Genomic DNA, 27,314 nt, shown 5'->3' with positions numbered 1-27,314 from the left:
ACACAAGCAATATGCAACCAAACCCTGAGGAAGACGTTTTTAAGTTAACATAGTAGTAATGTTAACCTTCATGTAGTAAAGTGCCGTGAAAAGGTAAAGTTTTAGCATGGAACCACTCAAAAAAAAAAAAAAAAAAAAAACTATTGAACCAACCTGTCAAACACCAGGTAGCCACGCCCCAATACTCTGCTTTACTGTCTATTTTCCACTAAATGGGGCAATAATTTACTCAATGAACCTGGTATTGTATTGAAGAAGACTTGAAACCAGTGATTGAGAACTCAAACACACAAGGGAAATGTTCACTGTGGTAGTAAATAAAGTAAGAAGTAGCCACATTTTCTCACTGACTTCCAGAGAAACAGACATTTTATGCAACCAGTGGAGTCGCCCCCACTGGCTCTTAGAGAGAATGCAGGCGTAAGTCACTTCTGCATTATTAGATCAGAGGTTGCTGCTAAAATGTGGAATTTAAAAATGCAAACACAAAATCCAAAGTTGTTTCCCTACACAACAGGGAGACAACCCAATCCAGAGAAAGCTGGACTCATTTACAGAGACTCTTCTACCTCGTTATTCCCTTCCTCGTATCAGTTGGTATAAAGGAGATGACTACCAGGATAAGCTTGACAATGCTGTGTGCCGTTTTGTGCGAGATATTTTTAACTTCACAGGCATATTACTTTAAATTAATGATAGAGAATGCAGATTTTTGTGCTCTGTACTTAGATAGGGCTTTTCCTCGTATATGATTGTAAAGGTCATGGCATTTATCATGAAGACTTTTTAAAGGCAACTGGGAACTTTTCCTTCTCTATCACACTGTCACACTGATGCCTTCTTGGAATCTACATCAGCTCATCTGGAGCCCCTGTGGCTTCTCATTATTCTTAACTCAAACTTTTAATATGGCTTCTCCAACTTCACGTGACACCATTCAAATGAAGCCAATCCAGCAGGGAAATCTCCCAAGTCTTTCATCTGGTAAGACATTAGAGCGGGGGAAACATGTCACAGCACTAAGCACTTTCCAGTCATCGAGTCACACAAGAACAAAGTCCCTCTCAGAGCATCCAGAAAAGTCTGTAGCACAATACTCCCGAGGGGGCTGCATTAGGTTGCTTGATTTAATTGCTGATGTCAGGTTTTCAGGTGCCTCCATGTGATTTTCTTTTTTATCTGGCAGCCTGGAGCCGTGGTGCCGGGACTTGTTTGATTATCTTTGTTATTATTTTGAGAGGGAGGGACAGTTATGTTGTGCCGCTGGTGTGTTATTCTCCCCGCTTCATGATGTGGCCCTCCTGCTTTGTGACGAGGGACATGTGAGTCCTTTTGAGGCCATCGCAGGGGACGACGCGCGTCACAGTGAGGCACCGTGACAAGGCTTAATGTCAGCTGTGTATATTCTGGGAGTAAAGCCACAGGCGGACCTGCACATGGTATACTATGGATCCCCCCCCACCCACACACAAATTCCCTCACACACAGTCTTCCATACCGGTGCTCTGGTAAATAAAAAGCTGGGTAAACAAAAGCTGCCAGTCAATAATCATCCTTAGGTAAACAGCCGCCACTGGAGAAAAATGCTCTGTGCTTTCAGAAATAAAAGGCTTTTGCCATGACCATATTGTCGTAGGAGCAGTGGTGTGTATGACTTTAGGCTGACACGCATGCACACACACACAGAACAAAGACACAAACATTAGGCCCTACATTGTGTCTTCCTCCCCTATCTTCCCTTCTGCACACTGAATTGCTTTCACACCAAATCACCAATATAAAACACCTCCATTTGTGCTATAGATTTCCTGGGACTGTGTTTAAGCCTTCCTTAATCTGCGGCTCAGCTTTCAGTCTGTGCTGGTGGTGTTAGCAGCAGTAATAAATATGTCCATAAATCCTATGCTAAGAAAAAAGGTTGATCTCACTGATAGGGGGATTATCAGTCTTATGATGTACATGTACTGTCCCTCAATCTTTTTATAAATATTCAAGCATTTCCAAATGTGGAAGATAGTGTACTGAATAGCATTGAACAACATTTCCATGTGTTTGAATCTTTTTTTACGGTATGTTTGTAGGTGCAGAGGTCAGAAAAGGTTACAGCTGTGTATACAATGAAAGGAAAAAGGATTGGAGTCTAACCCGTAATTGCAGGCCTAAAAATGCAAGGGGGAACTGCTTCCCCTCAGTGCATTGATCCTGTTATTCACAGCCATATATTGGGGGGATAAGTGCGACTGCCCTGCGGTGGTTCTTAGCTAATCTGCCGAGCAAACAAACTCAAATAGTGATTGTTTTCCCTTCTTCATTGATTATGTGCATTTTTTCTTCTAAGCTAACTTCTTCTGCCAATAGTTTGCTAAGTAAATATTTCCCTTTCAGCCGCACTATCTGACAGCATATCATCTATATTTATCTCCACTCACTGCTCCCCCAAAGACACACAGAGGGAGCTACAAGTTAAAATGATCAGTGCTGGCTCCCTATATTTGCCCTGGGTCCATACCATTCCAGTTTCAATACCTTTGAACCTGGTTTAGAATTAAATAAATGTCACAGCAAAAATGTAGTTTAAGCTAAATTTGACTTTAATCGATGACGACTTGACAGTTAGGAGAGACCTAAAAGTAAGGCCAAAAACATTTAACTAATAGATGTCACAAGAAAACCTCCCCAGTTCTATTTTCTCTAACAGAAAATACTTTGTAAAGACACAAAGAGATAAAGCTAGTAAAGTAGAAAACGTAAAAGTGTATTTTGGAGTTTGTTATGAAATGAAAATAGGCCAAACTCTTGTGTTTGACCCATGCCTGAAAAACAATGTTTTCTCCTGTAGTCTCCGGCCTTAACAAGCCATAGCTACGTCTGTTTGAGATTCCTGGTGGTAGTATTTTTGGATTCAATTTCACGGATTACTTTTGAAACATGCATAGCCCTAGTTTTTGAAAACTGTTTTGCCCATGGGGAGCGAGAGAACAGCTTGAAATCAGTTTGAAATCCACCTAAACTACTGCAAAGAATAATCGTGATGGGTCATGCGTCTAAGGCTTGTAGGCTTTGGCTGCCATATCTGAAGAGCTTCGTCTGCTCAAACCCACATCTCTTTTAGTTGTATGTTGTCCCATATTTTACCCCAGATGTTTAGGTTTCTGTTTTACTGTTTTTGATGTGTCCTGCATTCCTTCTTTTTTCCAGCTTTTATTTGTCAAGGGAATGCCAACTAAAACAAATTGTATTTTTTCATTCTGCTTCATATTCACACCTCAGAGCGGCACGCTGCAATCACAGTGTTTTATCTGTAGCAGTTCCTGCTTTAGGTACTTCTGGTCTGTTTTCAGAAGGTGAAGAGACACTGTTACTGCTACTCTTTTACCTTCCCTAAAGGCCAGGGATTTGAACTGGAAACCTTCCACACAACAACATGACTGTAGACTATTGTAAGGGGTTAAACTATAAATATATATTGTGTGAAAAATATAATAAAAAAAGAGTATAACGTTTTTTTTAAATCATAGTGATGTACTGTATGTCGAATTAAAACAGGAAATAATAGTCTAATATGTGTAAATGTCATAAAGAAGTCATTGTTTAGTATTCAAAAAATATAATTTAAAAAGCCATAGCATATAGTATGTCAAAAATATAATGTATTTCTCTTTACCGTAATAAAGACATAGTATCATTATGTCAACGACGTCCGGAATAAGACGTATTAAAGTGCGAAAATATTCAGAAAAAAAGTCATAGTATAGTATGTTGGGTATATCATGAAATAAGACACAGGGAAGTTTGTTGAAAATTACAAAAAAAGTCATACTTTATTATGTCGAAAATATCATGAAAAAAGTCATAGTATTGTATATTGAAAAATGTAAAAAAGTCATAGTGTATTATGTAGAAATATTATGAATGAGTAATAGTGTATTATGTAGAAATATTATGAATGAGTAATAGTGTATTATGTAGAAATATTATGAATGAGTAATAGTATAACGTGCCAAAAATATCATGAAAGAAATGGTAGTATAGTATGTTAAAATGTTCATGAAAAGAGTCATAGTATAGTAAAATATCCTGGAATAACATAGTATAGTGTTTCCTCTACTCTGTTGATATACATAAAAAAGTCAGTAGTTAAAACCTAATAATGAATACTTTTGGAAGATTTATACCTCGAAGTGTATCACCCAGCATGTTAAAGTAAAGGAAAGCAAAAAAAAGTCATTTATTGACAAACTCAACCAAAAAGGACACCAACAATAGTACTCCAATAAACAACAGATGGAGGGCCTGATAGGTGTAAAGAAAGAATATTACAAAACATTTATATTTAGTGATTAGAGAAAACAAACAGCAAACAAAAACGTAGTTAATCTGAACAAGATCAGGGCCCGTAATGTCCAGCTGTCCACAGTATTGTAGGGCAGAGCCAGAAGCCGCACCAATCAGGATCCCCGACTCGCCAGTTGGGAGGGAACTGAACGACACACCACCTTAGGGGAAAGCCAATTGCATCGGGGGACAGCACATCCCATACACAAACAAGAGCCAGTGTAGTAATCAGTGGAGGAGATGAGGCAGGGGCCGTAACATGAACCATAAACACATGTAATGCTATAAAAGGTGATGGGACTATCAGAGACACAAGTTTATATAGTCACAGATATAAAACCTCTGAGCATCACCCATCAAAAGGACAATTTGATAGAATAATGAATAAAGAATCATAATCTAAAGGCTGCTAGGGAGGTGTTGCCCGGTGTAAAGGAACAGATAGTTCATACACAGTAATCACAGAATCAGGTTCTTAATGAATGAAACGTTTATTAAACCTTAACTTTAAAACTGAAGTATTAAACAGAAAGGTTCATGATGAATAAACTATGACTAAATAAGCAAAATGAATACAAGAAATGAACAATTAATGAATGGAAACTGATCAGGTAGAATCAGGGATTGATAGTTCTATCCTTTGAATAGTGACACATTATTGTAATCTCAGTATTCACCAAAATATTATTACCATTGTGATTAGGTTTTCTTTTCACTTTTCTTTAGCACAATTGTTACAAATTGGGAATTGAAAATGGCTCAAGGTTTGGATATGTGAAAAGCTGTGTATATTGTAATATTGTAAGATGTAAATGACATCCCTCAACACAGAGCCCCCCCACCCACTAGTCCCATTTCTACCCCTGGCTATCACAGTCCTATTTATTCTAAAGCACTTGTTAACAAACAACTGCAGAGGGGAAAAAAGTGTGTCATTTTGATGACATAATCACACAGGGAGAACAGATTTACTCCTCTGCAACAGCAAACAATGTCAGATGGAGCTTTTCCCCAGAAAAACACCACTTAACTGGCATCTCGATGTGTGTCCATTTCTCCTGGCTGATGGATGGGGAGCAGTTAATGCCTATCCTCGCTGTGTGCCCGGAGCAGGGCGAGCGGAGCCAGGCAGTGACCTCCATCAGCACCAACCATCAGATACAGCACACATCTGATCATTTCTCCCACAACCCCGCTTGCAAAACAGCATTAAAAAAGGCTCAGACGGGGCTCGGCCCGGCGAATAACAAACCCTCGCCCTTCCCTCTGTGAGAGATAAGGGTTCTTAGAGGGTACCTCACCGACATGTTAGGAAGCTAGGAGCTGATTGGATCAGCAGGCTGATACACACACTGACAAACGGGGAATTAATTGCTGGATGTTTTGTTTTTTTTACCCTCTGCTTTTGAGGGGAGTGGTGTTGCCATGGTGACAATGCTGCACAACAGATGCTGGTTATCATTTTATAAAAATGTTCCCTTTTTAATTATTTGTGTGAAACACAGTTTAACTGTTATTAGCCACATGGTTAGTCATCAAATATTTTGCCATTCAAAGTGTGTGAGGATGGATGTGTTGTGGGGACATCAATCTGTTTGCACACAGGGGACAAAATGGGGACAAATGTCAGCCACCATAAATAAATAATGACATTTTAAGGTGAACATTTTTATTTAACTTCCATTTAGGGGATGCACGCATTGCCAACATTTTTTTAGAAAGTAACATTTCAAATTCAGTGTGTTAGACTAGTTTACTTACTTACTTACTAATAAAATTGACTGTTTGCTAATTTACTAAATCCAATGTGGACTGCAGCGACCCAAAGCAAATTCAGGACTGAAATAGAAAATGAGGATATATGAGTTCTAGTATGAAAAAAGTTCAGGTTGACTCGCGCCAAGCTGTGTGAAAATGAGTCTACAGCCTTCAGGAAATAAATGTCAGTCAGCGTCAGGTTCTCTAAAGTGTTGGAAATGTGTGTGTGTGTGTGTGTGTGTGTGTGTGTGTGTGTGTGTGTGTGTGTGTGTGTGTGTGTGTGTGTGTGTGTGTGTGTGTGTGTGTGTGTGTGTGTGTGTGTGTGTGTGTGTGTGTGTGTGTGTGTGTGCAGGGCCAGCTATTACAGGAAGGGTGGGCGTGCCATGCTGCCGGTCAAGTGGATGCCGCCTGAAGCCTTCATGGAGGGCATCTTCACATCTAAAACAGACACGTGGTGAGAAGCCCCCACACTTTGACAGCTCTCCATCCCTCAGACGTCCTAACTTACTCTTTCTGTTTTACCTTCCCCTGTCCTTCAACACCTCTGATCCTGTGCCATATGTTGGGTTTTTAATCTTCATCTTGTCTCTATCTCAGTCCTTGTCCTCTGCTCTCATCCTTTACAGCATCAGCTCTGAAGATGCTTTTAATTTATGACTTGCTTGTCCTCAGTCTCAACCCTCCCTCTCCCTGTGATTGATGTGTCCTCCTTTCACCTGCAGGTCCTTCGGGGTTCTGCTGTGGGAGATCTTCTCATTGGGCTACATGCCGTATCCAAGTCGCAGTAACCAGGAAGTGTTGGAGTTTGTGACCAATGGCGGAAGAATGGACCCACCCAAAAACTGCCCTGGGCCTGTGTAAGAGCTGATCCACACGCTGAATGCATTAATATGCTTCACATGCCTGCAGGAAAGATGGGATCCCACGAGGTCTAATTAAACTTCTCCAAAACATAAACAAGCCGGAAGGACGCTGAGCATACGTAGTGTTAGGGTGAGATTGCTGGAGGCCCAATAATACGGAATTATCACGATACTTACGTCAATATACTAATATTTGTGTGCCATATGCTGACTATTGCGATTATATTGCTGCTTTTATTTAATGTGAACAGATTTACGGAATGCGTTTGAAATCAGTTTTCTTTCTTTAAAATTTCTATCTTTATGTTATACTTCCAGCCAATCCCGTTGACCCATGGATGTATAATAAGAAGTGGCTACAGCGTCGGAGGCGAGGCCTCATTCATTCCTATGAGGGCTGCTCATTAAAGACAAAATGGCCTGAAATTCTCGAGAGCAAACCGCCACAATTTACCCATCATGCCTGACTGTCGAGAGCAAAAGTATGTGCTCTATGCTCTCATAGAGCATGCGCAGTTGAGTTTTCCCTTAAGCCCCGCCCCCGATCTCCCACTCTCGGCTCAGTAGAATGAATGGAGAGAAAAAAATCTTGATTTTGCATTTTACCACTCTTAAGACCTAATGATTAAAATAAGTGTTTGTTTTATATTATCCACCGATTTACAGACTTCTCTTTCCCAATGTTAGTCAATTGGAAAAAGTATTTCTTTGCCCAGTGACGTCACTGACTGATACTAAAGATGTAGTACCGCCATTTGGAAACTACGAATATTTGCCTCAGCTTCCGGCACACTTCCTGGGGTCTCTCGTTGACCTCGAAAAATCTTAACAGCATCTAGTGGATAGAAAAAGCAAGACTTTTAATTAGAATTTGCAATTTTAATCATTTATTTAATAAAAGACTGTTTGTGGAAGCTGTGTCTCAATGCAATATCGCCACACAGATACCACTATGCTGTATTGATCCCTAACTCCACACAGTATACACATAGGCAGCAGAAAAAATGAAAATGAAAACACAGAGGCAGACTTGAAAGGCTCAGATGTGTTGCTGATATTCACACGTAAACAAGTCGGGACCTAGGAGGCATTGGAAAATGAGATGAGATGACTTTCAATATAGAAACCACATCTACACTCTTCTTTCATGTTGCTTCCCACTTTGGGAGAAGTCCTGGGTAGCTGATGGAGAGCTTTAAAAACATGTTTATATCAGACTGCATTTTTCACTTCAGACACCGCTCTGATGCCAACTCTATTATAAAAGCTATATGGGCCGACGCACACACACATTTTCTGGCTCCCTAATATTCATATGGGAGCCACACTTTAGCCCCTCTCTCTCTCTCTCTCTCTCTCTCTCTCTCTCTCTCTCTCTCTCTCTCTCTCTGCTTTTTCTACCTGTTGGCTGCAGCGCTCCACAGCGCTGCTTATATACTGTTGCAGTCTACCCTTTAGGTTCAAGGAAAATATGATTTTATTTCTTAATATATCTCAGGGTTAGTTTATCCTCTTCTCTGCAAAGATTGTATTTAAGTATTTTCAGCTTGTTTTATTCTCCCTGTGCATGTGTTTCTTTAGATACCGCATAATGACTCAGAGCTGGCAGCATCAGCCTGAAGACAGGCCCAACTTCTCCACCATCCTGGAGAGAATAGACTACTGCCTACAGGTAAGTGAGAGCTCTGTGGGTTCTTCTTTCTTCACGTATTACTCCAAGCCTTTATTGGTTTTCTGTAAAGGATAACCCAAGATAGGTGTGTAAGGAGCTTAATCAAAACATGTTGGTTTTGTTTTAATTTATTCAGTGTTATTGATACATCTTACCCCACTTTGGGAGTCATTACATTGCAAATATACTTGTGTTAAATGTTAGTGTGTTTTTTATTCTATTTTCTGTGTTTAATAATTAGTAATTAAACATTTTAGATACATACCCACATATCATAAAACAGCTTTATAGGAGTTGTCATGTCCGGGCTCAAAGACGGACTAAACAAGGAGACCACACATGATTCATTTCCAATTAAAGTACATTTATTTAAAGAAACTAAGTAAATTGTGAAGTCAGTTAATCTGCAATGTGTGTAGTGTGTGAACATGCATCAGTATATAGAGCACAGGCAAACAAAGCAAGATCCAGTATAGCCAGGCAACCCAACCGGACAGAGGGACAGACTGCTCAGGCACCCACACTTGTAGCTGAGCACTCAATCAACATCAGGTGTTGCCATCTCTCCTGGTTGGGGGGAGTGGCTAACCAAGGAATTGGGTTTGAGGCCTAGGGGCCCTCACTAGTTGCGGTCGAATTCTTCAAAAATCTTTCATAAAGGAAGGTCCAGTGGTGTTTCCTAAGCTAAAGGAGGTAATAAAGGAAGTTTCAAAACTCTATTCCTATCATTTAACAAATTCGAACAGCTCTTATCATGGCTGCCACTGAGGAACTTCCGGTCATTTCACTTCGGTAGGAACCTCCTACGATATACTGACAATTCAACCGCAACACAAAGTCTACCTGTGGAGACTCAGGATCCTGTATGACAAGGTAGCTAGCTTTAGCATCAACCCTTCCTAGCTCCTGTTCCAGAGGGATACCACTCAGAGCCATCATACTGAGCTTTACAGTTCAGAAGTTCACTGTCCAACAGCTAACTTTAACTGCTAAGCTAACTAGCTAGGTAGTTGCTAATAACCTGAAAAAGATGTCACTCATCTTTGAATGTTATTTTTTAGGACAATAAAAAGCTCACTTTCTCTCTCTTCAAAATGATTCAGTGGTGTATCACACTGGAGACCATCTTTGAACATGAGTAAACACAGCAGGCAAAAGAAGAAGAGTAAAAGTTAGCCAGGAAGTGCTTTGTGTTGTATTTTGGTTTAACTCTTTATTATTGTTTATAGTTCCTCACCTAACCTCTGATATCCCCCCTTTAGGACCCTGACGTGGTGACCATGCCGCTGCCTGTAGAGTATGGACCTATCCCAGAAGAGGAGGAGCGGGCCCCCGGGGGCCCTGAGGACCCCTCAGCTCAGACGGTGCTGGTGAATGCCCCGGTGCCTGATGGGGAGGTTCAGCAGCCCCCTCCCTCCTATCCTTCAGGAGACTCCCTGAGAGGGGGGGAGCACAGCGCAGAGACGAGCACAGCATCGGAGGCTAAAGCACAGATGCCTGCCCCCCCATACCTCCACCAGCACCAACAGCCTCACACTCATATCCCCATGACAACCACCAACACTGTCACCTCCACAGCCACCTCCATGCTCACTGCCAAGGGCCCGCATATCGCCTCCCAGCCCGGCCCTGAGGGGGGCCACATTAACCTGGCGTTCACCCAGGGCCACCCGCAGGAGAAGGAGGGCCCCAACGGGAAGAACACCACCCTGTGGAACCCCACCTACGGCTCCTGGTTCCTGCAGCAGAGGAAGCAGCAGCAGCAGCAGCAGAGGCAGGGAGGGGTGGGGGCTGCAGGAGAGGGCAGCGGCAGGGTGCCGGGGGAGGGGCAGGAGCACGTGGGCCGGACCGTAGCTGAGGTGGCGGGGGCCCTGGGTCTGCAGCACCAGCACAAGCAGTTCCAGCAGCAGCTCCAGCAGCAGCAGCAGCTCCAGCAGCAGCAGCTCCAGCAGCAGCAGCAGCACCACCTGCAGCTGCTGCACCACCAGCAGCAGCAGGGTCTCTGCAGGCCTCTGCTACCCCCGCCCCCCCCTCCCGCTGCCCAGTCGCCCCTGCTCTTAGATTCGGCCGCATTGCCCCCGGTCCCTCTCTACAGACTGAGGCGGTTCCCCTGCGGGAACATCGGCTACGGCTACCAGGAGCAGGGCCTGCCGTTGGAGGCCGTGCACCCCTCCCCCCCTCCACCCCCCCAACCGCAGCAGGGCCTCTCCATGGCCTCAGCAGCAGCCCACCAGAGGGGGGCTTCAGTGTCCCTGGGTCGCTCGGGTATGTCCGAGGACAGCCGTCCGCTGCTGGTCACCATGGGGACAGTACAGGACCCCCGCCTGCCCAGGATGGAGGGCCACAACGCCACCGTGCTTTAGCCCACATGCCTGTTCCCATTTCTTCCACACTGTGTACGGACAGAGACCCTTTTACACCCCCCCTACCGTCTCACCATTTTGGTTTCTCCCTTTGGTTCTGAAACAGCTGGACGCAAGATCAGGCCCCCCCCCCCCATCAGAACCCTGGAGCTGTCAGACCCACGATGGATGCTAAGCACATCAGACAACTACAAACAAAAGCTTTGGGAGGCAGATGTAGAGTAAAGGCTAGTTTTAAGAATTAAAAAAATGTATTTTTTCAACGCTGGAGGGGTCCCGAGCGAGACACACCGGAGAGAGAGCGACTCCGTCAGAGGAGGATTTCAATCTCTTTATTTTGCAAAACTGTCCCAAACTTTAGTGACCCGTTCGACTGAAGCAATGTTGTCTCCAGCCGCAGCAACACGTTTCCCCCCCCCCCTCACCACCACCACCACACACGCTTTTGGAGAACAGCAGTGTGCTCAATAACTTGTATCAGACTATTTTTCAAGATCATCACAGGATCGGACGCTGGATTACCAGAGACATTTATACGAAGAGGAAAACTACCGGGGTAAAATGTGTTTGTTGGTGTTTGCTTGCCTGCTTGTTTATTTATTCATTTGTTTATTTATTATTTGGAAGTGTCTCTATAAATTATTCATGAACATGCTTTCCTCAAATCCAAACACATTCATTTTACATCGACTGGCTTTCACTTTAACACGCGGGGATATATTTTTGGTAATAAGAGAACTCTGAATCTCTGAAACGCTGAGTCATTACTGCTGAAACAGGACATCATTCAGGAGTAGATGGATGAATAAAAACACTCTGACCCAAGAGTGTAAGAGCTTAAAGAGTTTCACTTTTCACTCCTTGATCTGTAACACGCTGCGTCTCTGCTTTTGTTGATGGAGTGTATTGAGACTGTTTTCTTTTCTTCAAGCTTTTTTCAGTCAACTTTTAGCAATTTATTTCTTGTTACAAAAAAATAAACCTTCTCCCCTTTTGTGTCCAGATATAGAAGCAAAGTGGATAGTGCTGAATCAATTTTAACCTTCAAATTGCCATCTCAAAGCACGCCACGTCTCTGCATTTCCATATTTTATCTTTTCTATTACAGGATGACTGTTGCGGAATACAAATGAGTCTGAGTGAAAAGTTGGAATACAAACTGTGGATGAAAGCTGAGACCCCTTTGAGTCTCATGTTCACATGCTGTCTGTGTTTAAAGTCTGCTCCCAGTATCTATGACAGCACCATGAGCGCCGCGCTGTCGATGTCTTTTTTCATGCTTTTGCTTGACTGTGTTTGGCATCCTGTCAGTCATTGTGCTGTGAAGCGCTGAGCCGTCATGTGTGCGGCTGGCGGTGGATAAAGATAAAAGCATTCCTGTCGGTTAAGGTAAATATTGGCCAATGAAAAGTCTTTTTTGTCTTCTGTGCATTAACTCTGTGTTCCCTTCACAGCTCATCTCCATTGTTGGATGTAAAGACAAACTGAAACCACACCTGTAAATGTTGTAATTATAAAGTATTGTACTATGGCTCTGGTAAAAGCTGTAAATTGCCCTTCAGATGACATTCGCCAAAATTAATAAATTACTATATAATGACCATTGTCTGTGTGCTGCACTCTTTAGTATTTGGGCCACATTTATCATAGCGGAAGTAAGACTGCTGACTAAATCCTGGAAACACAGCTATTAATCTCAGACTGTTTAGTGTAAAATACTAATGTTTTTATCTCAAACTTTGATGTAATAGGGCTGTGAAATCTGACAGCAGTAGTTTAAAAGTTATTGGCAACACAAACAAGGGAGGGGGGTGACTCTCCAGTACGCCAGCTATTCAAAGTGTCATTTAAGATTAAGATGGACCTTTATGTATCCATCGAGGGGAAATTTAGTTTTTCCACTTGTTTTTTTTTTAAATCACGCACATGCATTTGTACAGATACAAAACACATCAACACACACAGTTATATGCACACATGGGAGCAGTTTGGGGTTTCTGTGCCTCGCTCAATGGCACCTCGGCAGTGGCCCAGGAGGTGAACTGGCTCCATATCCAGTACCAGTCCCCATTACGTATGTCTTTGGTCCAACCGGGACGTGAACCGGCAACACTTCAGTCCAAAGTCTAACTCCCTACACTCTGAACCAATGCCTCTATAATCACGAGTATTTATTATTTAGATCCATCCGACTTCACAGAAAAAAAGTCAGCCAGATAATTTAGGAGGAAACAATCGTCTCCCTGACAAATGGCCTCATTTACTCCGTAAAGTCTCTGAAGTGTATTATTTGACAAATCCCAGCTCCTTGAGCCAGGAAAGAAAAATCTGAATTAAGGGGCACTTTAGTCATGGGCTGTATTTGTGTTACAGATGAGGCAGACCAGACTGCTTAATCAGGATGATTGTAGTCCTCCTGATTTTACATGTTACCATTAACCTCTGATATTGACCCCATGTCCCCCCTCCCTCCCGTTCTTGCAGGAGACAAAGCATCTGCTGGGTTTGATAATGAAGCCATCCCAAGATCATCCACTGGAGCGTTTGTTTAGTTTTCCTGAGTCTTTAAATATTAAGAGCCTTACTGTCACCCGGTGAGACAGCATTCAGAGAGTACATTTCCTCTCTGATAAAAAGACGTTTAAATGTGTTTTCTCAGCGTGTCTTCCTTCATGGCTTCAGCTAGCTGTATGTGGTAGATTAAAATCAGTTTGAGGCTCCTATGTAAGCTACCCTGCCATGTTCTAGGGCAGATTTGATTTACTGCCAAGGAGCCTTCCTTTTCCTTTCCAATGTATATGTTTGACTCTATTGCCCCTTACAGGTAAAAGATAAGAAACAAACTATATGAAAAAATCTGAAAAACACAATAAGAAAATCTACAAAGGCAGTGCAATGGCTCCATCAGGAACTTCTTTGAGAGAGAATAGAAGAGCTGAAGAATAGTGAACCAAAGGGCAAGAGGCGGGCACGTCTCTATAGACATTCATGAGAAGATCAGACAGGGCTTATAAAGATGCTTTCCACTGACATTCAATCCTGACCTTAGTTCCAGCAAGTGTCGCCATCCCAGAATTATGTTTCCAGAGACCGCTCTGCTGCCATGAATCCTCACACACGCCATCACACTGAGACCTGTTCAGACAACTGTAAAACAACAAACAGTTCTGTCCGAGCTGCTCTGTTAGCTGTGTTGTATCCACTTCCTCGCTGTGTGTATCCTCCATCACTGCAGCAGACCTGTGCGTGAGATGCTGAAGTTGATGAAACACATACGGAAACATCTTGAAGTCTGGTTGATAAAGGATGACCTGCATCATCCTAAGAGGAAAAACATGTGCCCCTCGGCCAGGCTGTCGTAAGAGAGCTGGATGATCAGTTCTAAAAGAGGCAGGCAATGATTTTATGTGGACATGGTTTTTTATAACATCTGGATAGACAATGTTTTTTATAAGAATCAGAATAATGTTTTTTTAAAGATTAAATTATGTTTTCTAACAATGTTTTTTTAGAGATCTGCACAGTGATTTTTGTATTAAAGATGGACAACATTATTTTTTAACAGGTGGATAATGATTTTCAATAGATTTAAAGAGCTGGACAATTTCATTTTTATCAAGAATGGATATTGTTTTTTTAAATTAGAATTAGACAATGTTTTTTAAAGCAGATGGACTAGATTTTTTAAAGAGAGTAGGGCGTTAAATTTGAAGAGAGGTAGAGTTTAATGCAACTGCTCCCGTTCTTATCTGCGGGGAGAAAGCTGCTGATCTCCAGAAATAAAGTGTCAAGCTGCTGCACTGCAGATTAGTATGCTGTGGACGAGGAAGAGGAGAGGGGAAGATGAAACACTGGAGATCATTTCTCTCGCTATGGCAGAGAAAAACCTGGCAATTGGTCATTGGAAGTGGTTGGAATTAGAGGCTATTTAACGTGCATGTTTAGATTATAGAGCTGATGTTATAGGTTCTAAATTCAATGTTTTGTTCCTTCTAATATTTGGAAGATGCTAGTTATATACTTATTTTAAATCAATATTTGAGTCAAGCCATTACAGCTTACTTTGGTAAAGCAGTTGTGTAATAAGAAGGATTGTGTACAGTGAGCTGGTCATTATTGCACATAAGCCGTGACAGGGTGAATGGAGACCCCAGCAGGATTATCCCTGTATTGTAAACACGTTGACGCTACATGTAGAGGCTTGTGCATCTGCCAGGATGTATTTGCTAGCGATAGCAAACTGTATTCCTCGGGCGCCAGCTGTGCCGGTGCTGCTCTCCATCATGTCAGAAAGCACTGGAATCTTCCTCTAAAGTCTAACTGAGATCATTTGTCTCCCATCAGGGATCTCTGCACTCAGAGTGCTGATGATGCAGCTAAGCACTTAGCACACTGTGGAGCGATGTGTCTGAGCTTTGTTTCAACTTCACATCATTTATACCACAGATAGCAAACCGGTCTTATACAAGACGCAGGGGAGTCAAACAGAAATAAGAGCAGGGAAGTCTAACCATTATTCCAGAAGTTATATTAAAAAAATAGCATGGTGTTTTTGCTGCTATGATTTCCGCAAAGGTGTGATAATACACTCGTCACCAAGCAGAGAGTCTGAATAAAGAGGCATCATTGTCTCCTACAACTTTGCTCATCCAGTTCTGTGCATTCATTAACATATACAAGCCATTTACATAAGCCCTCACACCATCAGCAACAATAATGAAGCACAGTATTTGAACCTCTCTTTCTTCTGGGAACTGCTTTCTCTAACAATCAAATACACGGGGTATTCACAATGTGATGAGTCACTACTATAATCAAAAGGTAGCTTTAAGTACCTACACAGTCTAATGCAATCCAATCCACTGTTCTGCCATGAAGTCGACCTCGGGGGTGACTAAAATGTTCAGTTTTTGTATAAGTTTAGCATTGAGGAAGATGGTGTTGAATTGGGCTGAATGTGTTCAGCTGTTTCTAATAGTCCCCTCAGGATGTCGATGTGAAGGACAAAAATATTAGAAACACCTCTAAATGAAATGTGTTCCAGTACACCACCACAGAAACATATCTGAATCCCACTAACAACTTTGGAACATTATAAACTGCAGAAGGGTAGAAGCTACAGTAAAGCTAAGCTGGTTATCCAGGTGTAATTCATGTTCCTGCTGCCACTTGCTCTTGTGTAGATATAAAAACACAACATAGGATAATGATTTCAAAGCAACTCGCAAAAAACCTAATTATAAAGATACAGTGGTATGCAAAAGTTTGGGCACCCCTTAGGAAAACCACTGCATCAGTTTGTCACTTGCTGAGCTTTTGAAGCAGCAACTTCATTTTAACATATGTTATACCTTATGGTAACAGAAACATCTCAGTAGTGAAATAACTTTTATTGGTCAAACAGAAACATGTTTATGTGCATTCAAACAAAAATAGGCATGTGCATAAATTTGGGCACCCCTAAGAAATAATTCCATTAATATTTAGTATTGCCTCCTTTTGCTGCAATAACGGCCTGTAGACGCCTCCTGTAGCCACAGACAAGTCCCTTAAGCCTGGCAGGTGGTATTTTGGCCCATTCTTCCACACAAAACGTCTCCAGTTCAGTCAGGTTTCTTGGCCTCCGTGCATGGACAGCCTTCTTCAAATAAATCCATACATTTTCAATGATGTTAAGGTCTGGGGACTGGGATGGCCATTCCAGAACATTGTACCTGTGCTTCTGCATGAATTCCTTGGTGGATTTTGATCGGTGCTTAGGATCATTGTCCTGCTGAAAAATCCAACCCCGGCGTAGCTTCAACTTTGTGACTGACTCTAGAACATTCTTGTCAAGAATCTCCTGGTACTGTAAGGAATTCATGTGGCCCTCAACTTTAACAAGTTTTCCAGTACCTGTGCTAGCCACACAGCCCCATAACATGATAGATCCTCCACCAAATTTTACAGTGGGCAACAAGTTCTTTTCATTGAATGCAGTGTGTTTTTTTCGCCATGCATACCTGTTCATGTTATGACCAAATAACTCAATCTTGGTCTCATCTGACCACAGTATTTTGTTCCAAAATGCTTCTGGCTTGTCCAGATGTGCTTTTGCATACCTCATGCGACTCTTCTTGTGATTAACACTCAGGAAAGGCTTTTTGCACATCACCCTTCCAATGAGCTCTTCCTGGTGCAAAGTACGCTGGATTGTGGAACGGTGAACAACTACACCATCAGCAGCCAGATGTTGTTGTAGTTCTCTGGAGGTGGTCTGTGGCTTCTCTGTGACCATTTTCACCATCCTTCGCCTGTGCCTTTCCCCTATTTTTGTCGGCCTACCACATCTTTCCTTCACACGGACTGTTCCTGTGGCCTTCCATTTCACAACTACGTTTCTGACTGTGGAGACAGACAGTTTAAACCTGTCAGATAATTTTTTGTACCCTTCTCCTAATTTATAATGTTGGATTATCTTAGCTTTCAGGTCAGTGGAGAGTTGTTTTGAGGTCCCCATCTTGCCACTCCGTAAGAAAGAACCTAGGCCAGGCACAGCCAGCTATTACCTATGTTAAATAGCCTTTTTCATGATTGGTTCCACCTGTCTTTGTAATTGAAGGTCTAATGAGCTAATCAAAGCAATTTTGTGCAGCAACCTGTCAGCTATAAATCCGTACAGGTGTTGAAATGAATGCTATTTATAAGGGTGCCCAAACTTTTGCACATCCCATTTTTTGCATTTTATTTTATTATAATAAAACTATGTAATGCTACCCTAAGAATTTTGGTCTGGAAAACACTAAAACGTCTACATCTTTGTAGGAAAACAAATGTTGTTGCTGTGATCTTCTATTATAAAGGAAAAGCAAATTGTCATGAAATCTCAGAGGGGTGCCCAAACTTTTGCATACCACTGTAACTCTACAGCACTTCAAAATTTGTTCCAGCAGATGACTTGAAATGGACCATGTTGCCAAGCGACAAACTTGCGTGCTAGAAAATAAAGCTAACGTGGTAGGGCCAAACACTGCAGTCCTTTGAAATACAGAGGAAGATATGGTGTAAAGAAAACTGGAGATGGCGTTGGAGGCGGGACCCTATTCATTCCTAAGAAATGTTCTCAGTGGCACATGAAGCCAAAACGGCCTGACGTCAGGAGCTAAAGTATCCGTACATGTCCCCATAAAGTGTGCGCACTTGCTTGTAGCTTAAAGTTGCATCCGGTCCACATTGTAACGGCCCATCTCGACTCCGTCAAACGAAAAGAGCGGGAAAATAATCTGGACTTGGTTTTTAGCGCATTTTACAACTTTAAACCCTAATGATTTAAATACTTACTGTGTGGTTCAGTAAAGTCAAAAATAAATTATGCACTGATTTTCCTACATCTCTTTCCCAAAGGAGGTAAATGGGAAAGAGACCTGATGACGTTCAAACAGACACTGAAGCTGTAGTACCACCGTTTGGCCACATCCATCCCCACTTCCTGGGGAGACCCTAATGACTGCTTCCTTGCAAACCGAGCTTTGCAGTCGTTTGTATAAAGGGGTTTTTATTCTCCAGCGGCTCTTTTTAGAAACTCAAGTTGAACAAATTGTCTCTAAGTGCTGGCAACTCACTGAGTTATGGTATATGATAAGTGGTTTACTTGAACTCGGTTACTTGTATTCCTATTATTACTGTTTCATTTCACTTTTGAATAAATGTCTTGGTTAGATGTTTGGACAATCACTGCTTCCCTGGATGCTGTCCCTTGGTTTCCTTGTTCCTGTTTAGACTACAAAAATAAGCAGAGAAAACAATTCAAAGCAACCATTCAAACATCTTTTTATTCCACAATCATGGCATAATAGAGTATGTCAGCCACACTCAGAGTTGTCTGTGTGTGCCCGGCCTGGCGGAAAGCGAACAATGCCACTCCGGCAGCGGGCTGTGTGTGCTTTGGCTGAGACGAGCCCCGGTGGAATTTGATGGTAAGTGAACAGACGTGTAACCATTTCAAAGTGCTTATGTGATTTCATTTTCATTCCCTTAAGGCAACACTCCTCTGCACTTTATGAACAGTCCAAGGAAGTCAAGAAAAATCTCTTTTTCATTAGCACAAGCACACTCGATAAAAGGCCCAGAGCCAGAGAACAAATAGAGTCACGGAGATAACAAGTCAAATTAGAATAGTCTTTTATTTTCTTCTTTACAAATACTGGTATTTTCCACAACATGAAAAATGCATCAGACCAAATCCCTCTCACACACTTCAGATTAAAATATCAGGAATTTTATGAAAAACAACAAATCCATTACCCACAGGAACGCAGCGGCAAAACACATTCATACACACCAGTGGAATCTGAAATGACTCTGCTGTAATACAATCGCAGATACACCAAAAATAAGCGAGTCTTTCTGAAGATGACATCTGTACCTCTTACAAATGCCACAGTAGTGATCACATGGACGGCCCGTATGCAAAAGAGCTTTCTGTGTGATAGAAATAATTCAGTAGGATCTCAGAAATGTATTTCCTCCGTCTGATGTCGGGCAGATTTCTCAGAAACCTTGAGCTCTGACCAACACGGTCCTCCATCACAGGCTGTGAGCAGACGGATCAATGAGAGGGCCATTGGAGATTCCGCACCTCTAGCTGTGGCCTGCACACTTTAATTGGGTGCTACATGAGTGTTTTGCTGAACAGAGGGCTTGTTTTCCTCATGCACAATCGATGGCTGGCTCTCTGCAGAAAGGCTTCAGACGAGATGATTGCGTATATCCTGTGTGGAGCAGCTTTAATCAAGCGTCACAAACATTTATACCGCTGCTCTGAAATGCGGTCTCCAACAAATCGAAGATATCATACTGCAGTGGAAAACTGTCAGCGCGGATACTAAACACATTCAGATGTTTCCAAATTCATTTCGCAAAGAAATTCAACCCAAGCCAGCATGAACAGGCTTTCAATCTCCAAATGTGTTTCCATCTCAATATGACATCACTTCCTCTACAATGACAACAGCTTACCAAAACAGCATCATAGCCAAAGGAGCAATTGGTAGAATATTGGCGCCAATATAACCATCATTTATGTACGGCTAAATTTGGAAAGAAAATTCGTCCGGAAACGGTGAAAAAAAGCTGCAGAATTTTCAAATATAGCCCTCGTCCTGTAGCTTCCCCCCCTCCCCCGACCTATACGAGTCTTTTATTTCATAAATAATCCTCTGATTGCTATCCTGTTTCCCTTACAAAGCAGCAGTTCTATGATAATAACTCAGGTTCAGGTTATCCGTAGCTGTGATCCTCTGGTAATGGGTAGTCAACGAACAACAAAACATTTCATCCCTCTCTGAAACACATTTGCAAACACTGAAGTTCATAGACTTTTTCGGTATCTTTGTAGCAAGCACAGTTACCACTGCTCCAATAGCAACTCTTCCCACTCACCGTATCTGCTATCAGGCTTAAGGCTAATAATATGCTGAAAGGTTATTATGGATATTTTTTTCCTAATTGACGGCAAAAACCCCTGCCTACCGCAGCCCTACTGTACAGTCTGTGGGGGTTGTACGTAGGAGGAAGGACTTCTGTTGGAGCAGATGTATTCTGCTGTAGGTCTGGGCTTAATTAAATCTGTTTTATTCACATTGATTCATAAAGTAAAAAAATCCAGATCTGACTCAAATTCCATCAATTATCTGCAGGAGATATGACCCGGGAACAATCCATCATCTCTCTTGTTTCAAAGTGCTCTTAATTAATACACACATGCACACGCAGAAGCGCAGTCACAAACACATGCGCTCTGTGGAGAGTATGCTACATCACCGTTATCTAAATGATCGGACACACATCTCTACTGCAAGCAAAAAGAGCTCTGGGTAATAGAAACGCACATCCATACCATCCGCCTAATCTCACTCTGATCCATCATAGAGATATCCTTTCGCAGTGCAATCACATTATAGTAGTGCAGTGTGTTATGTCTTAATAAGACTTCCCCTTTTATCCTGCTCAGACTAATTCTAATAAGAGTTTATAGTTCATTTCATAAAGTGCTTTCTTGATCTCATATTTTTTTCTAAATTGAATTTAGTATTTTTAAATTTGAGCTCCTAATAGGTAGTTTTATTGCTGTAACTTACAACACCTCAGAAAGAGTACAAAGGAATATGTAACTGAGAAGACGCTTAAACGATCATTTTTGCTTTGAATCGATCAGAAACACAAAGTCAAAACTTCTTTAGATGTCCTCCCAACCCAGCCCACTCTGGCTCCCACAGTCCTCAGCTGTTTTCGTTCACTAGGCGGGCCCCGTTGATGCCGCGGTACGTGACGCGGCTGGGCCGGACCAGCACGCCGTGTCCGGGCCGGCAGCTGAAGTAGCGGCGCTCGCCCACAGAGCCGTCGTTCTTCCCCTTGGGGCTCCGCAGCTCCAGACCCAGCCAGAGGCCCGGGGCAAAGTCTGCCGTGCCTAGGTAGCGGATGGACGCCATGTCGTTGGCGCTGGTGAGCAGGACCTGCATGCCCACGTGGAGGCAGACCTGTCCGGAGCCAGGCGGGGGGCCGGACCCTGCTGCGCCCCCGGGAACAGTGGTGCCCCCGCTCAGTGAGCTCCAGCGCCGGCGGTGAGGGTTAGTGCGATTCCTTGGGGTTTTTTAAGGTGAATTTTGGCAGCACGGAGAAAACAGCAAGACAGATTCATGAGTAAAGGTACGCAGTGATGGGATATCTCAGAGGGGGGGGGTGGTGGATGGCAGATGGTGTTTGAATGGTTGATCTTGAACTGTTCAATGCCCTGTTCTCTCGCTCTAACCACATCATTCATTTGCCATTTAAAAGAGGAACCTCTGCTGACTAACACCGCTGCGTCTGACTGACCCTGCCTGGGATGGAGATGAGGGTGGAGAGTGAGGGCAGTGCAGAACAGAGCCTCACCTGCTGACAGAATTCCTCCTGCTCGTCTCCTTGGAGGCAGCGATGGCAGAGGATGTGCTGAAAGTGCGACGGATGGTCCCTGAAAGGCAGTCACAGGAGTCAAGGACTCCCTCACTTCTAGCATAACAGCAGCTTCACACACACTCAGAGCCATAACGCAACGACACATTTCAGCAGGCGCTCGCTATAGAGGGACAACTCTCACCGCTGAAAGGGTTTCGCGAGGAGGAGAGCTCCGACAGGCAGTCAACAGATCCATGGATCCTGTGAGGGAAGAGGAAAGATAAACTTGTAAGAGGCATACATGTACAGTGATGTCTCTGTGAACATTTAGCAACAATTATGCCTTTTCAACCTACTGCGCAAGTTAACTACAGTGGGGCAAAAAAGTATTTAGTCAGCCACCAATTGTGCAAGTTCTCCCATTTAAAAAGAAGAGAGAGGCCTGTAATTTTCATCATAGGTATACCTCAACTATGAGAGACAGAATGAGAAAAAAAATCCAGAAAATCACATTGTAGGATTTTTAATGAATTTATTTCAAATGATTGTGGAAAATAAGTATTTGGTCAATAACAAAAGTTCATCTCAATACTTTGTTATATACCCTTTGTTGGCAATGACAGAGGTCAAACGTTTTCTGTAAGTCTTCACAAGGTTTTCACACACTGTTGCTGGTATTTTGGCCCATTCCTCCATGCAGATCTCCTCTAAAGCAGTGATGTTTTGGGGCTGTTGCTGGGCAACACAGACTTTCAACTCCCTCCAAAGATTTTCTATGGGGTTGAGATCTGGAGACTGGCTAGGCCACTCCAGGACCTTGAAATGCTTCTTACGAAGCCACTCCTCCGTTGCCCTGGCAGTGTGTTTGGGATCATTGTCATGCTGAAAGACCCAGCCACGCTTCATCTTCAGTGCCCTTGCTGATGGAAGGAGGTTTTCACTCAAAATCTCACGATACATGGCCCCATTCATCTTTCCTTTACACGGATCAGTCGTCCTGGTCCCTTTGCAGAAAAACAGCCCCAAAGCATGATGTTTCCACCCCCATGCTTCACAGTAGGTATGGTGTTCTTTGGATGCAACTCTGCATTCTTTCTCCTCCAAACACGACGAGTTGAGTTTTTACCAAAAAGTTCTATTTTGGTTTCATCTGACCATATGACATTCTCCCAATCCCCTTCTGGATCATCCAAATGCCCTCTAGCAAACTTCAGACGGGCCTGGACATGTAGTGGCTTAAGCAGGGGGACACGTCTGGAACTGCAGGATTTAAGTCCCTGGTGGCGTAGTGTGTTACTGATGGTAGCCTCTGTTACTTTGGTCCCAGCTCTCTGCAGGTCATTCACTAGGTCCCCCGTGTGGTTCTGGGATTTTTGCTCACCGTTCTTGTGATCATTTTGACCCCACGGGGTGAGATCTTTCGTGGAGCCCCAGATGGAGGGAGATTAGCAGTGGTCTTGTATGTCTTCCATTTTCTAATAATTGCTCCCACAGTTGATTTCTTCACACCAAGCTGCTTACCTATTGCAGATTCAGTTTTCCCAGCCTGGTGCAGGTCTACAATTTTGTCTCTGGTCTCCTTTGACAGCTCTTTGGTCTTGGCCATAGTGGAGTTTGGAGTATGACTGTTTGAGGTTGTGGACAGGTGTCTTTTATACTGATAACGAGTTCAAAAAGGTGCCATTAATACAGGTAACGAGTGGAGGACAGAGGAGCCTCTTAAAGAAGAAGTTACAGGTCTGTGAGAGCCAGAAATCTTGCTTGTTTGTAGGTGACCAAATACTTATTTTACCGAGGAATTTACCAATTAATTCATTAAAAATCCTACAATGTGATTTCCTGGATTTTTTTTCTCATTCTGTCTCTCATAGTTGAGGTATACCTATGATAAAAATTACAGGCCTCTCTCATCTTTTTAAATAGGAGAACTTGCACAATTGGTGGCTGACTAAATACTTTTTTGCCCCACTGTAAATCACAGGTTGTGGAACAAAATATTTGGAACTACCAGCACAAATCTGTAACGGTTTAAAAATAAGATTGGGCCTGCCCCCCCTCTGACCACAGCAATAAGAGACCATAAGACGATTTCTGCTGAAAGCATACGAGCATCTTTAAGCAGCTACTGTATTACAGCAGGGAGGAGTTCTGAAAGCCATGTAAAGGCTTATGTCGAGGCAGGAAGAAGAATGTGCTCCGTTGTTTTGTTTTTTAAATAGGTGGGGGGCCTAAGAAAAGCTGCTTGTTTTCCTGGGTTGTGATGTGTGACAAGAGGAGAAAAGAGAAGGAGAAACAAGTTGCTGGATGGGGAGAATGTGAGTCCTCCATTAGAGGCACAATATCTGCCCCAGGGCTAATTAGAACGAAGTGAGGAAAAGGACGGCACAGGCAAGTCTTTCCAAGGGGAACTGTTATCTTGAGAAATGTTGGTTTAAAAATAAGGAAGAGCAATGAAGAGATAGGAAGAGACGAGGAATTCTCCCCTCCTCACATGCAGAACAGCAAGGTGAAGAGACTAATTATAGCTGGGCATACAGTGGAATGTGTTTATTTACCCAACATCCCTCAAATCTGAATAACCCCTCTCTCCTTTCAAACTGTTTGCCAGTCTTTAAGATGTCAACAGCTTCTCACACTGTACAGCTCTCAGTTCAGTTCTGACACACACCACACACTCGAGGCAGGGTGCTGTGAATGAGAAGGGCACCCCCGCCTTTATCCTCCTGCAGAAAGTGTGGCACAAATACAAAACAATGTCTGGCAGTGAATAAGGTGGCGGCTGGTGAATATGCATGCGAGATGACGGGCTCCGTATCCTGAGGATTAAACGATCTCCATAAGCAGCTGCCCTGGCTCCCACATCTGTTGAGTCATCACTCTGTGAGATAGTGAGGCCTCTCTGCGCACGCACTCATTGAGCAGGTCAACACGGGAGCCATGTGGTAGTGGTTTCTAAGTCTGCATCACAAAAGTTATAGAGGTAATAAAGAAGATTTGACCGTCTACTGCATGTGACAAATCAGAACACCACCGTCTACATTTTTGATAAGTACAAGTTGGCAAACCAAAAAGTCCTTTTATATGATTCTTGAGCAGATTTGCCACTAAAGAAACACCTCAAACTTTCATGCAATGCTAAATGATGTTGCCCCGGGTTAATGTACTAATTGTGTACTAACTAAACTTCTATAAATCTGCCCGGCAACAGGCTCAGTGTCAGAGGTTAAAGGACTTTATGGTCTTTGGTTCCAACAGTAAGGCCATGATTAAAACACCATCAATAGAGGATTTTATTTTGCTATTAGAGTTGAGAGTATCAAGCTATTAAGTGACTTTAGATTTGTTTTATGGATGGTTTTCCTTATGAAACACGTAGGACGGGGTACCATCAGAAATGAGAATCATGTTCCGCTGTTATCTCCCCCAACATCCAAACAAAGTGAGGGAATATCTGTTAGTCTTCATGGCTCCAGAAGAGTTCCAAGCAGCCGTTCAGTCTCCCTTAGCGAGCCGTTTTGTGTTGGCTGTTCTTCCTCTCATTTCAAACACAACCCGTCCAGCTGACAGCAGCTCATGGTGGCCAGAATCTCAGTGGGATTAATCGGAAAGGAACACAGGCAAAGTGCCAACTGAAGAGTTATTTAATTGGCTGTTTTACATATCTCTTATAGCGCTCCAATATTGCCCAAGCAGCATTGTATTTTTTATATCAATCGCAGCCCAATATTCACACATACAGAAGCAGGAATTGATTCAGTATAAACACCAGATACAGCCACTGTCTTTACTCTGGCAGTAAATCCAGCTTATCGCTTCACAACTTGTGAGACAGTCATTTCTATGGAAACTGCAAAACGGCTCCTTGTGCAAATCAAACACCTACTTTAACACATACTGACAGAAATACTCCAGATTGCACTTCTTTTAAAAACTATATCATATTTGTTTCTCGACGTGATGGTCGTCTCATCTTTATCTTTCCAAACATCGTACAAGTGAAGGTCAATCTAATGTCAGATATTGGGGGATCAATTATACTAATTGGGTTAAAACAAATGAATTAAACAAATTAAGTAGTTCATAGCCAACTTTGAAAATCCTAAAAATATACAAATCTCTGAACTCAGTGACTTTGATCACATATTTCCCCTCTTATCAGTGAGCAGTAGACACGGATTGTAAGCTAATATTGCCTCACAGTTACATACCGTGATATTGTTATTCTAACCTAAAGGGCAACCAAACCCAGGATCTGTGCTTGTCCTGCGTGTATTTGCAGTAAGTGAAATATCCCACAATGGGACAATAAAAAAACCCTATGAGAGTAAAGGGAAATGCATGCGACGCTGTTAGGAACTCTCTTACGTATTCCATACCTTGTTATGAAAACATAGAATCAAGAAAAGCTAAGCAAATATTTATTACCCATAATGCATATTGAAAAGACAGGGGTAATGGTGCCAGGCCCATAACAAGGTGCAACATTAAAGTGAGGAGTTGTACAGGGTGAGGGCCCCGGGCCTCACGTTTGACAACTCCGACGCCCTTTAATCACAAGTTGAGGGGACTGTGAGCCACACAGAGGGTAGAGTCAAATCTGTCCACACAATGACACTGTCAAAGGAGCTCGTTAATGTGCTCAGATGTATTGATGAGAGCAATGAAACAGCACCTCAGGGTCTGGCGTGGTACAGTGTCACATTCTTCAAAAATCTGCTCTGAGCCGACAAATGTCATTTGTTTTATTGATGGGTGACCCCTGGCAAAAACTAAAGCTATCATTAGTCAAAATGATAAAAAATATACCTTCAAGAGCCTGCACTCACCTCTGAACGCGAGAAGGTGGAGCAAAGACGCCATGTTTGGAAGGGCAGCTGAAGTACCTCACACCTCCCACTGACCCATCGTTCTTACCACTGGGCTTATCCAGCTCAATGCCCAACCAGAGCCCTGCACAGACAGAGGGACAGAGTGGAAATCAGACCAACTGTTTACGGACAATGGCATATAAAAGAGGAGTGATGTGCCTTTAAGTTAAGTTATACTCATTTTCAGCTTCATATTATTATTTTGTGCCTCTACTGGGACATGTCTCCATGCTTTAATGTTCAAAAAGCTCTTTATTGTTCTCATACTGCCTGCAGCACCTCTTCGGTCTACTCTGATTTGTTAGCTGGCCGGCTCTGTTGTGATTGGTCAAGGGCTTAGAGATGCATCTGAAATGTCCTGACCCTTTGCATATCACGTACAATGTATTGGAGGGCTAGCCCATCGCAAGTGTCACACACTGATGTCATTATATTACTGAAGTGGGAAAGGAGTCTAATGGAGGCATTTGAGTCGGGGGGGGACTCCCTCTGGAGGGAACACAGGGAGTTTGGTTTTGCAAACCATTACCGCACAAAAACC

The 27,314-nt window shown here is 42.8% G+C and overlaps 2 protein-coding genes across 4 annotated transcripts in view; one reads left to right on the top strand and one right to left on the bottom strand.

Annotated features, from left to right (window-relative positions):
• alk (ALK receptor tyrosine kinase) overlaps positions 1 to 12,576 on the top strand; it is a 373,391-nt gene extending 360,815 nt beyond the window's left edge. The window contains exons 26-29 of the mRNA XM_063908860.1: positions 6,446 to 6,547; positions 6,816 to 6,950; positions 8,538 to 8,628; positions 9,891 to 12,576. Coding sequence (XP_063764930.1) covers positions 6,446 to 6,547; positions 6,816 to 6,950; positions 8,538 to 8,628; positions 9,891 to 10,991 — 1,429 coding nt within the window. The 3' untranslated portion in view covers positions 10,992 to 12,576. The remainder of the gene's footprint in view (positions 1 to 6,445; positions 6,548 to 6,815; positions 6,951 to 8,537; positions 8,629 to 9,890) is intronic.
• Positions 12,577 to 19,134: 6,558 nt separating this feature from the next.
• Positions 19,135 to 27,314, bottom strand: part of LOC134881494 (CAP-Gly domain-containing linker protein 4-like) — a 30,739-nt gene continuing 22,559 nt past the window's right edge. For all 3 annotated transcript variants that reach the window (XM_063908879.1, XM_063908880.1, XM_063908878.1), the window contains 4 exons: positions 26,732 to 26,855; positions 22,108 to 22,166; positions 21,903 to 21,981; positions 19,135 to 21,611 (listed from right to left, as the gene is read on the bottom strand). In XM_063908879.1, the coding sequence (XP_063764949.1) occupies positions 21,251 to 21,611; positions 21,903 to 21,981; positions 22,108 to 22,166; positions 26,732 to 26,855 (623 nt within the window). In that variant the 3' untranslated portion in view covers positions 19,135 to 21,250. The remainder of the gene's footprint in view (positions 21,612 to 21,902; positions 21,982 to 22,107; positions 22,167 to 26,731; positions 26,856 to 27,314) is intronic.

This window comes from Eleginops maclovinus, chromosome 19 (assembly GCF_036324505.1).
Source record: "Eleginops maclovinus isolate JMC-PN-2008 ecotype Puerto Natales chromosome 19, JC_Emac_rtc_rv5, whole genome shotgun sequence".
In the NCBI taxonomy this organism is placed as follows: Eukaryota; Metazoa; Chordata; class Actinopteri; order Perciformes; family Eleginopidae; genus Eleginops; species Eleginops maclovinus.
Note: the sequence above shows the minus strand (reverse complement) of the source record. Positions and strands in the feature narration are given on the sequence as shown.